Here is a 16084-nt window from a genome sequence, read left to right on the forward strand (position 1 = left end):
GACTCTGCCATGTGGTTTTTTAAAAAAATGTTTTGATTAGATTCTCTACAGTGTGGAAACAGACCCTTCAGCCCAACCAGTCCACACCAACCCTCCCCTGAGTAACCCACCCCAGACCCATTTCCCTCTGACTAATGCACCTAACACTACGGGCAATTTAGCGTGGCTAATCCACCTGACCTGCACATCTTTGGACTGTGGGAGGAAACCGGAGCACCCGGAGGAAACCCACGCAGACAGGGGGAGAACGTGCAAACTCCACACTGTCAGTCACCCGAGGCCAAGTGCTGACTTCATCTGGATTCTGCAGCAACAATAACTTATATTCTGCTGTGGATCACCTTTCAGAATTAGCTGGGATGCTTTCTTGAACAATGATATCGGGATTACAATTAAATTGAAATGAGAAGTAAACCATAGCAGTATCTCAAACATGGGGAGGGGCACAATTGGCATGGCAGAAGCAACATGGGAAGTTATTTATTCATAGAGGTAAGCGAAATGCCGGGGAGTTAAACTTGCAGAGAGGTATCTGAGCAAGGGTCACTCGACCTGAAACGTCAACTCTGATTTCTCTCCACAGGTGCTGCCAGATCTGCTGAGCTTTTCCAGCAACTTCTGCTTTTGTCCCTAGCGAAATGCTGGAACTGTTCGCAGGATGACCGCTGAAGTCTTCAGGATGGAGGTGGGTAGATCTCGGTTTGGGGGGGGGTGGTGGTGGGGGGTGGAGAACGTAGAACACCAGCGAGGAGCTGGAGACAAGACGCAGGTCAGCCAAGATCTAACTGACTGGTCACCCAGGATGAGTGAACCCTACTTGCACATTTGTACCTCATGACATAACAGTGACCTTGATTCCTCCAGTCCCTGTGAACAAAACTGGTCAAAGCTAACACTGCATTTTTGGGGTGGCACGGTAGCTGAGTGGTTAGCACTCCTGCCGCACAGCACCAGGGTCCCCAGGTTCAATGCCGGGCTCGGGTGACTGTCTGTGTGGAGTTTGCACGTTCTCCCTGTGTCTGCGTGGGTTTTCTCCGGGTGCTCCGGTTTCCTCCCACAGTCCAAAGATGTGCAGGTTCAGGTGAATTGGCCACGCTAAATTGCCCGTAGTGTTAGGTGCATTAGTCAGTGGGAAATGGATCTGGGCTGGGTTACTCAGGGGAGGGTTGGTGTGGACTGGTTGGGCTGAAGGGTCTGTTTCCACACTGTAGAGAATCTAATCAAAAACATTTTTAAAAAAACCACATGGCAGAGTCCAGCAGGAGCGGGTTTCCTTCAGAGATTCTTGGAGATTACACCCATTTGGTTTTTCAAACAAAAAAAAAATCATTCTCCCCGAGAATGTGAAACCTGAAAGGGTTCAGAAAAGATTTACAAGGATGTTGCCAGGGCTGTTTTCACTGGAATACTGGAGGCTGAGGGGCGACCTTATAGAGGTTTTTAATAAAATCATGAGGGGCTTGGATAGAATTAATAGACAAGGTCTTTTCCCTGGGACGGGGGAGTCCAGAACTAGAGGGCATAGGTTTAGGGTGAGAGGGGAAAGATATAAAAGAGACCTAAGGGGCAACTTTTTCACGCAGAGGGTGGTACGTGTATGGAATGAGCTGCCAGAGGAAGTGGTGGAGGCTGGTACAATTACAGCACTTAAAAGGCATCTGGATGGGTATATGAATAAAGGAATACGGGCTAAATGCTGGCAGGTTGGATTAGATAGGGTTGGGATATCTGGTCGGCATGGACTGGTTGGAGTGAAGGGTCTGTTTCCGTGCTGTACATCTCTATGACGTTGGCTTGAGCCACATCAGCAGCGTACAGAGTCTGCTCTCTATACCACCTACAACATGAACTCCCACAGGGTACAGAGTCTGATCCACAACATGAACTCCCACAGGGTACAGAGTCTGCTCTCTATACCATCCACAACATGAACTCCCACAGGGTACAGAGTCTGCTCTCTATACCATCCACAACATGAACTCCCACAGGGTACAGAGTCTGCTCTCTATACCATCCACAACATGAACTCCCACAGCGTACAGAGTCTGATCCACATGAACTCCCACAGCGTACAGAGTCTGCTCTCTATACCATCCACAACATGAACTCCCACAGGGTACAGAGTCTGATCCACAACATGAACTCCCACAGGGTACAGAGTCTGATCCCTAACATGAACTCCCACAGGGTACAGAGCCTGATCCACAACATGACCTCCCGCAGGGTACAGAGCCTGATCCACAACATGAACTCCCACAGGGCACAGAGTCTGATCCACAACATGAACTCCCACAGGGTACAGAGTCTGCTCTCTATAACACCCACAACATGAACTCCCACAGGGTACAGAGTCTGTTCTCTATACCACCCACAACGTGAACTCCCACAGGGTACAGAGTCTGCTCTCTATACCACCCACAACATGAAGTCCCACAGGGTACAGAGTCTGATCCACAACATGAACTCCCACAGGGTACAGAGTCTGCTCTCTATACCACCCACAACATGAACTCCCACAGGGTACAGAGTCTAATCCACAACATGAACTCCCACAGCGTACAGAGTCTGTTCTCTATACCACCCACAACATGAACTCACGCAGGGTACAGAGACTGCTCTCTATACCACCCACAACATGAACTCCCACAGGGTACAGAGTCTGATCCACAACATGAACTCCTACAGGGCACAGAGTCTGATCCACAACATGAACTCCCACAGGGCACAGAGTCTGATCCACAACATGAACTCCCACAGGGTACAGAGTCTGCTCTCTATACCATCCACAACATGAACTCCCACAGGGTACAGAGTCTGATCCACAACGTGAACTCCCGCAGGGTACAGAGTCTGCTCTCTATACCACCCACAACATGAACTCCCACAGGGCACAGAGTCTGCTCTCTATACCATCCACAACATGAACTCTCACAGGGTACAGAGTCTGCTCTCTATACCACCCACAACATGAACTCCCGCAGGGTACAGAGTCTGCTCTCTATACCACCCACAACGTGAACTCCCTCAGGGTACAGAGTCTGATCCACAACATGAACTCCCACAGGGTAGAGTCTGATCCACAACATGAACTCCCACAGGGTACAGAGTCTGCTCTCTATACCATCCACAACATGAACTCCCACAGGGCACAGAGTCTGATCCACAACATGAACTCCCACAGGGCACAGAGTCTGATCCACAACATGAACTCCCGCAGGGTGCACAGTATGCTTTCTATACCACCCACAACATGAACTCCCGCAGGGTACACAGTATGCTTTCTATACCACCCACAACATGAACTCCTGCAGGATACAATGTCTGCATTCTATACCACCAACATGAATGCCCGCAGGGTAGAGTGTCTGCTTTCTATACCATGCACATGTACTCCCACAGGATACAGAGTCTGCTTTCTATACCATCCCCAACGTGTACTTTCGCAGGGTACAGAGTCTGTTTTGTATACCATCCACAAAATGAACCCCTGCATGGTACAGAGTCTGCTTTCTATACCACCCACAACATGGTGTGCTACCAAGACAAAGCAACCATACTCACATAATCTACTGTGTCTTTTTTAAAAAAAGGAAAGACTTGCATTTGTGTAGCCCTTCTAGAACCTCAGTACTTCTGAAAGCACATTGCTGCGAGAGGTACTTTGGAACCGCAGTCACTTTTTATATGATGAGAACCAATTTGAACACAGCAAGATCCCACAAAGCACCCGATGTAATAATGGCCAAATAGTCTGTTTCACTCTGGATGACTGGGGGGGATGAATGTTGGCACGTTCTGCAAGGACAACTTCCATTCTCCTCTTCATTCTCCTCCTGATGATACTCCACATAAACGTAGCTCATTGGTCATGGTTTTAGGGTCACTGTTTTCGTGGCTAGGTGTGAAACTCCTCGTGTTTCCATTCCTGTTGTAATTCTTCACATATTTTACAGTGTGTTGTGTGATTTGGTGTCTCTGTCACTGTCAGAAATGCAGGTCCTTTTAAAAGGTTCCACCCGAACTACTCCACAATTGATTGAGGTGCGGTGATTGGACAGGGTATTTATGAGTTGGGGTGTACTTATTGAAACAAAAAGGAGTTAGCGTCCTGCTCAACCAGGCTGGCTATTAAGAAATCTAAAGCAGACAGGCGGGAGGCTGGAAGAACACAGCAGGCCAGGCAGCATCAGGAGGGGGAGATGTCAACACGTCGGGTGTAATCCTTCTTCAGTACAGGGGATGGGAATGGGGGGGGGGGGGGGGGGCGGGGAGCTGCAGATAAAGGGGGAGGTGGGGGGGGGGGATGAGAAGGGAGGTTATTTGAAATTGGAAAACGCAACGTTGAGTCCTCCGGGCTGATTGGCAATGGAGGAGGATGAGGATAGACATATTGGAGAGGGAGTGGGAAGGGGAATTGAAATGGGCAGTGACCAGGCTGGCCCTCATGGGCCTGGCTGAGACGCTCTGTGAAACATTCCCTTAATTTATATTTGGTCTCACTGATGTGGAGAAGATTACGTCAGGGGCACTGGATGCAGTAAACCTGGTTGGAGAAGAGGCAAGTGAACCTGCTTCACCTGGAAGGACTACTTGGGGTCCTGGATAGAGGTAAGGCAGATAGTGTGCTCGCATCTATTGTATCATTTACAGTTGTAAGGGAGGTTACCAGGGGAGTTGGGGAGGTTGGTGGGGAGAGTGGCGTGAACCAAGGACGGGCAAAGGGAATGGTCCTTGTGGAAGGCAGAGAGGGGTAGGGATGGAAGATGTTCTTGCTGGTGGGGTTGAGGTGGAGTTGGCGGAAGTGTTTGAAGGTGATACATTGATGCAATGACTACTGGGGTGGCAAGGGAAGACAAGGGGGACCCTGTCTTCATTATGTTTGGAGGGGGGAGGGAAGTTTAGAGCAGTGGAGCGGAAATGGACGAGGTGCAATGGAAAGCTGCCTGGATGACAGAGGAGGGGAAAGCATGAATAGATGGATATCTGGGATGCTTGGGAGTGGAATGTCTCCTCGTCAAAGCAGACACAACGGAGATAGAGGAATTGGGAAAACAGGACAGAGTTTCTGCAGGATGTGGGGTGGGAGGAAGTGTAATCCAGGTTTATCGCAAGCATCCGTCTGTGAGACTGTCACCAGAGATGGAAATGAAGAGGTCCAGAAAGGGGAGGGAGGTGTCCGAGATGGACCAAGTGAATTTGAGAGCAGGGTGGAAGTTGTGGGCGAGGTCGATGAACTGCTCCGGTTCAGCCTGGGTGCAGGATGCTGAACTGATGTAGTCATCGATGTAACGGCAGAAGAGTTGGGGCACAGAGCCTGTGTAGGTACCAAAGAGGGATTGTTCGACAGAGCCAACAAAGTGGCAGACGTAGCTGAGGCCCATCAAGGTGCCCATGGGCACCCCCTGGAAGAAATGTCAAGAATTGAAGGAAAAGTTATTGAGGGTGAGGACTAATTTGGTGAAGCAGAGGAGGGTATTAGTGCAAGGGGACTGGATGGGGGGGCGGGGGGCGGGGGGGGGGGGGGTGAAGGGGGAGGTCTCTGTTGGAGAGGAAGAAGCTGAGGGCCTGGAGGTGATCCTTGTGGAGTATGGACGTCTAGGCAGCAGACCACAGATGGGGCTGTAACCCCCAAGTGCCTGCCTCTCTTTCACGGTTCCGTTTTGTATCTATGCATCCTTGGAAAGGGAGCACAGAGTGGTCACTGGCACCAGCTTCTCGTGATCCCATGGGGGCATCTGTACCCTCTCCAACACCATTCTGATTTAACCGGCTAAATTGTCTGTGCAATCTGGTTGAAGTTACAATGCACCTCGCGTGCAGTTTTAATTTTAATGCTTTTGTAATTTAAAGAAGAAAGCTGGGTTTTTCCCAGGGAGGAAGTTAGCTCATGAACAGGGAAAGGGAAACGTGCTAACCGATGTTTGTGTTAAAACATGGATTAACAATAAAACCATTGTACGTCTGTAAGTCTTTCGTCCCTCACGATTAAATGGACACTGATCTGCTCACGAACAGCTGATCCTGATTGCTTGCATCGGCCTGCCTCCCTCGTTCTACTGTTCGTGAACTCGAGAACATCCACAGAAGTCTACTGTCGGTGTCTGAACCCACAAGAACTAACCACTCGGTCACCAGCCTGGTGCTCACTGAGCATATTCTCACTCCCTGTCAAATGAAACCTCCCAACCTCATAACTCTCAACGGCTGAGCAGATAGCGGCGAGAGGTCTCGATTACCTTTCTTGGGCTGTCAACGTGGCTGGGAGTGACAGCGACGTTTGCCACGGAGTGCGGGGTGCTGTCAGAGGCTGGGCCAGCACCTTTCCCCGAGTGGACCGCTGCCTGTTGCTCCTCAAAGCTCCTACAGGTCATGGGAAGGGAAATAAAACAGAAGGTAATGTAGCAGCGGTGTTAAAACTGAACCTCGGAGCGGCAACGCCAGGAACTTTGAGGCAGCAGCTACTCCAGTATTAAGAGGATCACAAGAATGTGGAATTCTCATCTATAGGTGCACAATTAGCAGGGGCATTTTAAAATCCACATGGTCAGACCTGGAGCAAGTGGGATGCAAACCCAGGTTTCCTGATCCAGAGGTAGGGACACTACCACGCGAACCCAATTGGGCAGTTATGAAGCAAGTATAACTGAGGGGCACCCACTGTTATCAAGTGCCATAGCATCTCAAGACAGCAGCGCACCACTACCTTTCTCAAGGGGCAACTAGGGATGGGCAATAAATGCTGACCCAGCCAGCCACACCCACATCCCAGGAGTGAATTTTTAAGAACATCCCATTCAAAAATCACACCCCGGTTGTATTGCATTGAGACTGGAGCTTTATTGACAATTTGTATTTGTGCACAAGGCAAGTTTTTGAGGCCAACTTTGGAAGAGGGTAGAATCCACGTCTGGTCTTTTGAAATCAAGTGGAGGGATAATATTTGGAATTCTTTACCTCGAGGATGGTGGGAGCACAGATATTAATTTCAAGACAGAGTTGGTAGATTTCTCATTACTAAAGATCTGAAGGGATACAGGGAGAGTGTAAAATCTGGCAGTGAGGTAGATATTACCCATGATCCTCATCAGCGGAGTAGGTTCAAGGGGCTGAATGGTCTACTGCCCCTAGATTCCTAATGGCACTGACACCAGTTGCTGGATGTGGTCCTGAATTCAGCAGGGCCTAGCTGCCTAGGCCTGTATTTGCAATGTTTAATGAGAGGAGAGCGATTGTGTAAACAGCTCTCTCGACTGTTCCCACAAAACTCACTCCCCAGACAAAGCATATGAAAAATGAAAGATTTCTGGGGTTGACTCATTTACAAGATCAACTATTGCTGGAGTATAATTGTTTTCAGTTGTAGGTGGCTTTGCTAGCCATTTATTGCCCGTCCCTAGTTGCCCCCTTGAGAAGGTGGGGGGTGAGCTGCCCTCTTGAACCGCTGCAGTCCTCCTGCTGTAGATTGACCCACAATGCCGTTAGGGAGGGAATTCCAGGATTTTGACCCAGTGACAATGAAGAAACAGTGATATCTATCCAAGTTAGGATGGTAAGAGGCTTGGACGGGGACCTTGCAGGTAGTGCTGTTCCCAGGTATATTCTATCCTTGTCCTTCTAGATGGAAGTGGTCATGGGTTTGAAAGGCGCTGTTTGAGGATCTTTGGTGAATTTCTGCAGTGCACCATGTAGGTAGTACACACTGCTGCTACTGAACATCAATGATGGGATGGAATATTTGGCATTAATGTATATACAATATACAGGATACTTATTTCTCAAAAACCCTCAAAAACTCTCCAATCTCCACCAAAATGACAGTCCAAAATCCCAAACCCTCAGCGTAGAAATCTCTCGCTTAATTTTAACTTGCCAGTAAAACTGAGCAAAGCCCACACTTTTGCAGCTTTAGTTCACATGCTGTCTGTGAAAAACGTTGGCGATTTCAACCTGTATTCCTCAGATCCACTGGGATCTCATGGCTCAGAAAATCCTCACCGCCACCCGGGCTGAAACCTGGAACCAATAGGGAGGGAACAGACTGAAAATGTTCAACAATCCGAAATCCCAAATCAAATGTGGAATCAAAATCTCTGAGCTATTCAACTGGAGCCCGTGTAATGAAGCAGACCACCCTGACTGAGGTCTCATTAACAACTGAATGAAGATGGTATTTCTGATGTGCTTTCTCCTCAGTGTAAATTCAATCGCGTTAATGATTTCCACTTCACTCAATGCCCAGTCCGAACAGCAAGTAAAGGTTAAAGTGCCTCTCCAGTAAGAGTCCGGAGTTTTATGAAGTTAAAAAAAATCACGCAACACCAGGTTATAGTCCAACAGGTTTAATTGGAAGCACACTAGCTTTCGGAGTGCTGCTCCTTCATCAGGTGGTTGTGGAAGACACAATTGTAACACACTGAATTTATAGCAAAAGTTTACAGTGTGATATAACAATTAAGGTATTTCTCAATGTATAATTTCAGTTACATCAAACTGTAAACTTTTGCTATAAATTCTGTGTCTTACAATTGTGTTCTCCACAACCACCTGATGAAGGAGCGACGCTCCGAAAGCTAGTGTGCTTCCAAATAAACCTGTTGGACTATAACCTGGTGTTGTGAGATTTTTAACTTTGTCCACCCCAGTCCAACACCCGCATCTCCAAATCATGAGCTTTATGAGGTAGGAAAGGAGTGAGGGAGGGAGGCAGGAGCAGAAGGAGCGAGGGAGGGAAGAAGGAATGAAGAAAGAGATGGAGGAACTAAGGGAAGGTGGGACGGAGAGATAGAGGCAAGGATGGAGAGATTATAATCGAATGGTTTCTGCTGTCAGAGAGGAAACGCTGATGAATAACTTGGATCACAGTGTAACAATCCACTGACAGCAAAGGAGAGCTCACCTCTGGTTGGCCTCCATCTCCAGCAAGGCGGACAGAGCTGATGTTCCCTTCTTCCCAAGGGGTGGACCTGCTGGTTCAGTCGGATAGTTCGATAGGGGCCCGGTCACCTGCAGTCCTTTTATGGGAGCCCCTTTCTGAAAGATGAATTGCAGAAACCAGACAAATTGAACCACCCTCAAGCATCACCTTCATGAACACCTGAAAGTCAATTATAAAACCATAACACATTGGAGCGGAATTAGACCATTCAGCCAATCAGGTCTGCTCCACCATTCCATCATGGCTGATATTCCTCTTACCCTTCTCCCTGTAACCCTTGATCCCCTTACTAATCAGGGACCTCTCTATCTCGGTCTTAAACTCACTCAATGACTTGGCCTCCTTCTGCAGCAATGAGTTCCACAGATTCCTCACCCTCTGGCTGAAGCAATTCCTCCTCATTTCAGTTCGAAAGGGTCGTCCCTTCACTCGGAGGCTGTGTCCTCAGGGCTTACAAGTGGAAACATCATCTCCACGCCCCCTCTATCCAGTATTCTGTAAGTTTTAATTAGATACGCCCCTTACCTTTCTAAACTCCACTGAGTCCGGACCCAGAGTCCTCACCCATCCCTTCCTGCCAGAGATCATTCTCCGCTGGACCCCCACAAACGTCAGCACATCCTTCCTTTGACGCGGGACCCAAAACTGCTCTGGGTATTCCAAGTGTGGTCTGACCAGAGCCTTCTACAGCCTCAGTAGTCCATCAGTGCCCTTGTATTCCAGCCCTCTTGAAATGAATGCTAACTTTGCGTTTATCTTCCTAACTGTCAACTGAACCTGCAAGTTAACCCTAAGAAAATCCTGCACTAGACTCCCAGATTTCTGAAGCCTTTCTCCATTTAGAAAATATTCTAGACCTCTATTACAGAATCACAAAATCTTTCCTATCAAAGTACATAACCTCACACTTTCCCACATCGTATTCCATCTGCTACTTCCTTTCCCACTCTGAGCCTGTCCAAGACCTTCTACAGCCTTCAACTTCCTTAAAACTACCTGTCCCTCCAGCTATCTTCGTGTCACCTGCAAACTTAGCAATTATGCCCTCAGTTCCTTCATCTAGATGGTTAAAGTAACATGTAAATAGTTGAGGTCCCAGCACCAAGACCTGCAGAACTCCACTAGTCTCTGGCTGCCATTCTGAAAAAAAAATCCTTTTATCCCCAGTCTCTGCCTTCCCTCAGTCAGCCAATCCTCTATCCACGCCAGTACCTAGCCCCTAACACCATGGGCTCTTATCTTTTTTAGCAGCCTCCTGTGTGATACCATATTCAATGCCATCTGGAAACCCAAATACATCATATCCACTGGTTTTCCTTTGTCTGACTCACTCATTACCTCCTCAAAGAATTCTAAATGATGAATCAGGCATGACCTCCCGTTGACGAAGCCGTGCTGACTCAGCCCTATTTTTACCATGCACGTCCAAGTACTCTGCAATCTCAACCTCCATAATGGACTCTTCCCAACAACCAAGGTCAGGCTAACTGAGCTAGAACTTCCCATCTTCTGCCTCCTTCCCTTCTTAAATAGGATGGCATCAATCATTTTCCAGTCCTCTGGCACCCTCCCTGACTCCACTGGTTCCTGGAAGTTCACCACCAATGCCTCCACAATCTCCTCAGCTATCTTCTTCACAACTCTGGGGTGGAGTCCATTGGTCCAGGTGCTGCATCTACCTTCAGACCTTTCAGCTTCTGCAGCACCTTCTCCTAGATGACCACAACACTCACCTCTGCTCCCGTCTGGCGTGTGTTGGTGTCTTCCACCGTGAAAGCTGACACAAAGTACCTTTTCAGTTCCTCTGCCATTCCTTTGCTCCCCATTACTGCTTCTCCAGCCTCATTTTCCACCAATGTCCACTCTCGCTTCCTTCTTACCTTTTATAACCTAAAACCCTTGTAATCTTCTTTTACATCACTAGTTCGCTTCATCTTCTCCTTCCTTATTATTTTTCTTGTTCTCCTCTACTTGTTATTAAAAGGCTTCCCACCAATTTCACCACATTATATGCTTTGGCTTTTATGTTGTCCCTGAATTCTCCTGTCAGTCATAACTTGGAGGAGCCGATGTTGGACTGGGGTGGACAAAGTTAAAACTCACACAACACCAGGTTATAGTCCAGTAGGTTCAATTGTAAGCACTGGCTTTTGGAGCGATGCTCCTTCGTCAGGTGGCACTCCACAACCACCTGATGAAGGAGTGTCACTCCGAAAGCTAGTACTTCCAATTAAACCTGTTGGACTATAACCTGGTGTTGTGTGATTTTTAACCTTGTCAGTCATGGTCATCTCCCCCCTCCCTTTAGAATGTCTGCTGTGCCTCCCAGAAATTGGTGCCATTGCTGCTCCGCCATCTTCCCGGCTGGAATCCCCCGTTCATCAACTCTGGCCAGCTCCTCCCTCGTGTCTTTGTAGTTCCCTTTAATTAATTGTAATACCATTACATCTGCTTCCAGCTTCTCCCTCTCAAACTGTGGGGTGAATTCTATCATGTTATCGTCACTCTCCCCGTAGGGATTCCTTCACCTTAGACTGCCTGATCAAGTGGGCTTCATTACACATCACCACACCCAGAACTGTCTGTTCTCTGTTAGGCTCTACCACAAGCTGCTCCCAAAACTAAACATCTCGCAGACTTTCCACAAATTCCTTTTCTTTCCCACTCCACCTGCATGTGAAAGTCCCCCACGATTACTATAACAGTGTCTTTCTTTCATGCCTTTTCTATTTCCTGATCTATTTTCTTCCCCACATCCTGACTACCGCTAGGGGGCCTATGTACACAACTCCTATCAGGATCTTTTCTCTTCAGCTGTTCCTCAACTCTACCCACAGAGGTTATACGCCTTCCAACTCTACGTCGCATCTTGCTATCGATTTAATTTAATTCCTTACTAACAAACAACTCCACCCCCAATGCCCACCTTTCGATAGGATGCGTACCTTTGGGTATTTAGTTCCCATCCCTGATCCTCTTGCGACCAGGTCTCTGTGATACTACAACATCGTACCCACCAATTTCAATCTGTGCCACAATCAGACAATGGATGCCCTTCCCTGGGAAAATCGGCCTCAAATGAATAGAGGGAAGCTTGAACGGTGAAAGGAATATTCCAGAATTCGAATCTGCTCGCCTTATGCTGGTACCTCACAAGCAGCAAGGTAATATTTATCTCCAGTCTTTACACTGTGACTGACCACGATGGTCCTACATTCTGGGATGACCAATAGAACAGTGGACATTCATTGCAACACTCCAAATCTGGCAGCTTCAGCTATCACTGAACCATTAATCTCTGTCCATTTGAAAATCTCATTTCCACAGACACATGCAGTCCCTGTTGCCGGGAAACCTGTACTCTTCCAATGACCAAGGCCGAAGGGAAACCTCCAATGACAACAATGCCCATCGATATTCTCCAGTCTCCTCACTACTGCACCCCTCAAAGGCTAATCAGCTGATGGATCTAAAATTAAATCCAGTCAGACAGAGCAAGGGACTTGCAGCTTGACACTTTAGACAGAAGCAATAGAAAAAGGGTTGAAATGTGTCATCAAATAATGTGGTTATTGGGGACAATTCTGGCTGGAACAAAATTCAGAATGTAATTTTGTACAGGAACGATATATATAAAATATACACACAGATATATTTTAGATTAGATTACTTACAGTGTGGAAACAGGCCCTTCGGCCCAACAAGTCCACACCGCCCCGCCGAAGCGCAACCCACCCATACCCCTACATCTACCCCTTACCTAACACTACGGGCAATTTATACAAAAAATATACATCCCCAGTTAATTTCACATCTTCAATCAAAACTGATGCCACATGGCTATTGGCTGGGGCTTATATTATAAGACACCATTCCTGCTATAAACAGTCCTTGGACTAGACAGATGGGTATGGACCTTATACTTTGTGGAGCTGACATCAGGGAGCATAGCTTCCTGACAATATTTAGTTTGACTTTCAGTGTTCCACTGCGTAATTGTCCTAACCCCATTCAATCAACTGGAGAAATTGTGCTCCACCAGTAAGGAATAAGTCTGTATGTTCATCTGTACGGGAATATTTCAACTGGACAGCTTGAGCAATCAATTAACTCAAAGTTGGACTGAGGCACAGTCAACAACAAAAGAGGACAGAAATCGGAAGGGGCTAGGACAGGGAGGAATTTGCAAACTGGATGAGAACACTATAATTGAGATGTTGTTTAACCAGGAGCCAATGTAGGTCAACGAGCACAGGGCTGATGGGCAACTGTGACGTGATGCAAGTTAGAACACAAGCAGCAAGGATTCGGACACCTTCAAGGTTATAGAGTAGAAGATGGGAGACTGAGGAAGACTTTGCTGGGACAGATAAGTCTAGAGGTGATAACTGTATGCACAAGGGTTTCAGCAGCAGATAAGTGGGAGCCAGTGAGATGATACTCCAGTGAGGGAAAAAAGGGGGAGGCTCAATGACAGCTCAGATGTGGACTGAAAGCTCATCTCATTCCAAATGAGGTTCATGTTTTCATGTGCAAATCCTATCGCATTGCTGACAGCATATGACTGGGGCTGCGGAAATCACAATGTCACATCAGAGTGTATCAAGAAAACTGCTGCCCCTGACAGAGCTGGAGAACTATATTGGACTCTAAAGGGACCACAGCTGGATTGCTATATAAGGGTTTGGTCACTTTCATCAATGGACAATATACTACCTCTTGAGGGTGTGCAATATAAATTTGCAAGACCAATTCCTGGGGCAAAAAGGATTGCCTGACAGATTAGACCCTTACTCTCTGAAGCTGAATAGTAAGGGGTGATTCTATTATAACTTTGGGAAGGGGCTTGATAGGATAGATGCTGAGAACATGCACTCCAGGCTGAGGGATCTAGGACACAAGCCCCGAGTCTCGGAATACTGGGTCAAGTATTGAAAACGGAAATGGGAAGACATTTCCTCTTAAGGTTAAGACCCTTTGTAATTCTCTACTCAGACTTCGAGCGTATAGCAGATGGAGACTGATGGATTTTTGCACACTGAGGGAACTAAAGGATAGGGGATGGTGTGGGAAGATCAAACTGAGGTAGAAGATGACCTTCAAAGGGATTTGGACCGAGTGAGTGGGCACGAGCATAGCAGGTGGAATTTAATGTGGAGAAGTACTGGGCTATCCATTTTCATAGGATGAATTGTGGTGCAGAGTATTCCTTACCTTGTGAGTGAGTGTAAAATGTGGATCTCCAAAGGCATCAGGAGCTGCCCATGTTCTTGAGCCACTGACATGCAATTAAGAAGGCAAATTTTACTTGGCCTTTATGGCGAGGGGATTTGGCTCCAGTTGTTATCGAACCATGGATGGACTGTATTTAGAGAGTGTTGTATGCAGTTTTGATCCCCTAACACAAAGGGGGGGGGGGGGGGGGGGGTGTACATATCATTGAGGGGAGTGCAGCAGAGGTTCGTCAACCCGATTCCTGGGATGGTGGGACTGACCTATGAGGAGAGATCGAGGAGACTCTGCAGTTCAGAAGGATGAGCAAGGATCTCATTGAGACTTACAAAATTAGATTTAAAAGGGACACAAGGGGCAACTTCTTCATACAGAGGGTGGTGCGTGCATGGAATGAGCTGCCAAAGGAAGCAATGGAGGCTGGTACAATTACAGCATTTAAAAGGCATCTGGATGGATCCACAAATAGGAAGGATAAGTGCTGGCAAATGGGACGAGATTAATTTAGGATATCTGGTCGGTGTGGACAAGTTGGACCGAAGGGTGTGTCTCCCTACTGTACAACTCAGTGACTCTATGATCTGATTGAATGACAGAACAGAACTGAGGGGCTGAATGTCCTACACCTGCTCCTCTCTCTTACATTGTTATGGATCAAGTCAAGTCACTGGAGAGGAGTGTTGCTAACTGCACTGTGAACACAACAAGACAGCTCGATCCTTGGTGAAGGATTGCAGAGTCTTTTACCTGAGAGAAAAAGATTGGGAAAATAGACAACGAGAGGAGGGGGAATTAGAGTGGGTGAAATAAATTGGCAAATCAAGTATGGAATGGGAAGTGAAAGGAAAAACTGGATTGAGAGAAAGAATGGAAAGAAAAAGTACAAAAGGAAAAGTGTAACTTTTAATTTAGAAAGATCTTTAATTATTCAGAAGCTGAAGAAATGAGTTCACGCTTTCTCGGGAAGAACATGGAACATAGGACATTCCAGCGCAGAACAGGCCCTTCGGCCCACGCTGTTAACATAGGACATTCCAGCACAGTACAGGCCATTTGGCCTGCGGTGTTGTACTGACCTATGGAACCAATCTGAAGCCTATCTATCCTATACTATTCCATTTTCATCCATATTTTTATCCAATTACCATTTAAATGCCCTTAAAGTTGGCGAGTCTACTACCGTCGCAGGCAGTGCGTTCCACACCCCCACTATTCTGAGTAAAGAACCTACCTCTGACATCTGTCCTATATCTATCACCCCTCAGTTTAAAGCTATGTCCCCTTGTGCTAGCCCTCACCATCCGAGGAAAAAGGCTCTCACTGTCCACCCTATCTAACCCTCTGATCATCTTGTATGTCTCAATTAATTCGCCTCTCAACCTTCTGCTCTCCAATGGAAACAGCCTCAATTCCCTCAGCCTTTCCTCATAAGACCTACCCTCCAAACCAGGCAACATCCTAGTAAACATCCTCTGAACCCTTTCCAACACTTCCACATCATTCCTATAACGCAGTGACCAGAACTGTATGCAATACTCCAAGTGCGGCTGCAGCAGTTTTGTAGAGCTGCAGCATGACCTCATGGCTCCAAAACTCAATCCCTCTACCAATAAAAGCTAACACGTACGCCTTCTTGACAACCCTATCAACCTGGGCGGTATCTTTCAGGGATCTGGACACAGAGATCTCTCTGCTCATCTACACTACCAAGAATCTTACCATTAAGCTCAGTACTCTGCATTCCTGTTACTCCTTCCAAGAGTGATCCCAGCTTTCAGTATCCTTACACTGTTAATTACCAGACATAACTATCTGTGTCAAGCCTAATGGACTCATTATAGGAAGGATATGGAAGCTTTAGAGAGGGTGCAGAGGAGATTTGCCAGGATGCTGCCTAGGCTGGAGAGCATGTCTTAT

The 16084-nt window shown here is 47.2% G+C and overlaps 1 protein-coding gene across 1 annotated transcript in view; it reads right to left on the bottom strand.

The window, feature by feature from the left end:
• Positions 1–16084, bottom strand: part of depdc5 (DEP domain containing 5, GATOR1 subcomplex subunit) — a 221816-nt gene that overhangs the window by 48214 nt on the left and 157518 nt on the right. The window contains 2 exon segments of the mRNA XM_072587095.1: positions 6237–6360; positions 8897–9030. Coding sequence (XP_072443196.1) covers positions 6237–6360; positions 8897–9030 — 258 coding nt within the window.

The sequence above is a fragment of the Chiloscyllium punctatum genome, chromosome 17 (genome assembly GCF_047496795.1).
Source record: "Chiloscyllium punctatum isolate Juve2018m chromosome 17, sChiPun1.3, whole genome shotgun sequence".
Lineage (NCBI taxonomy): Eukaryota > Metazoa > Chordata > Chondrichthyes > Orectolobiformes > Hemiscylliidae > Chiloscyllium > Chiloscyllium punctatum.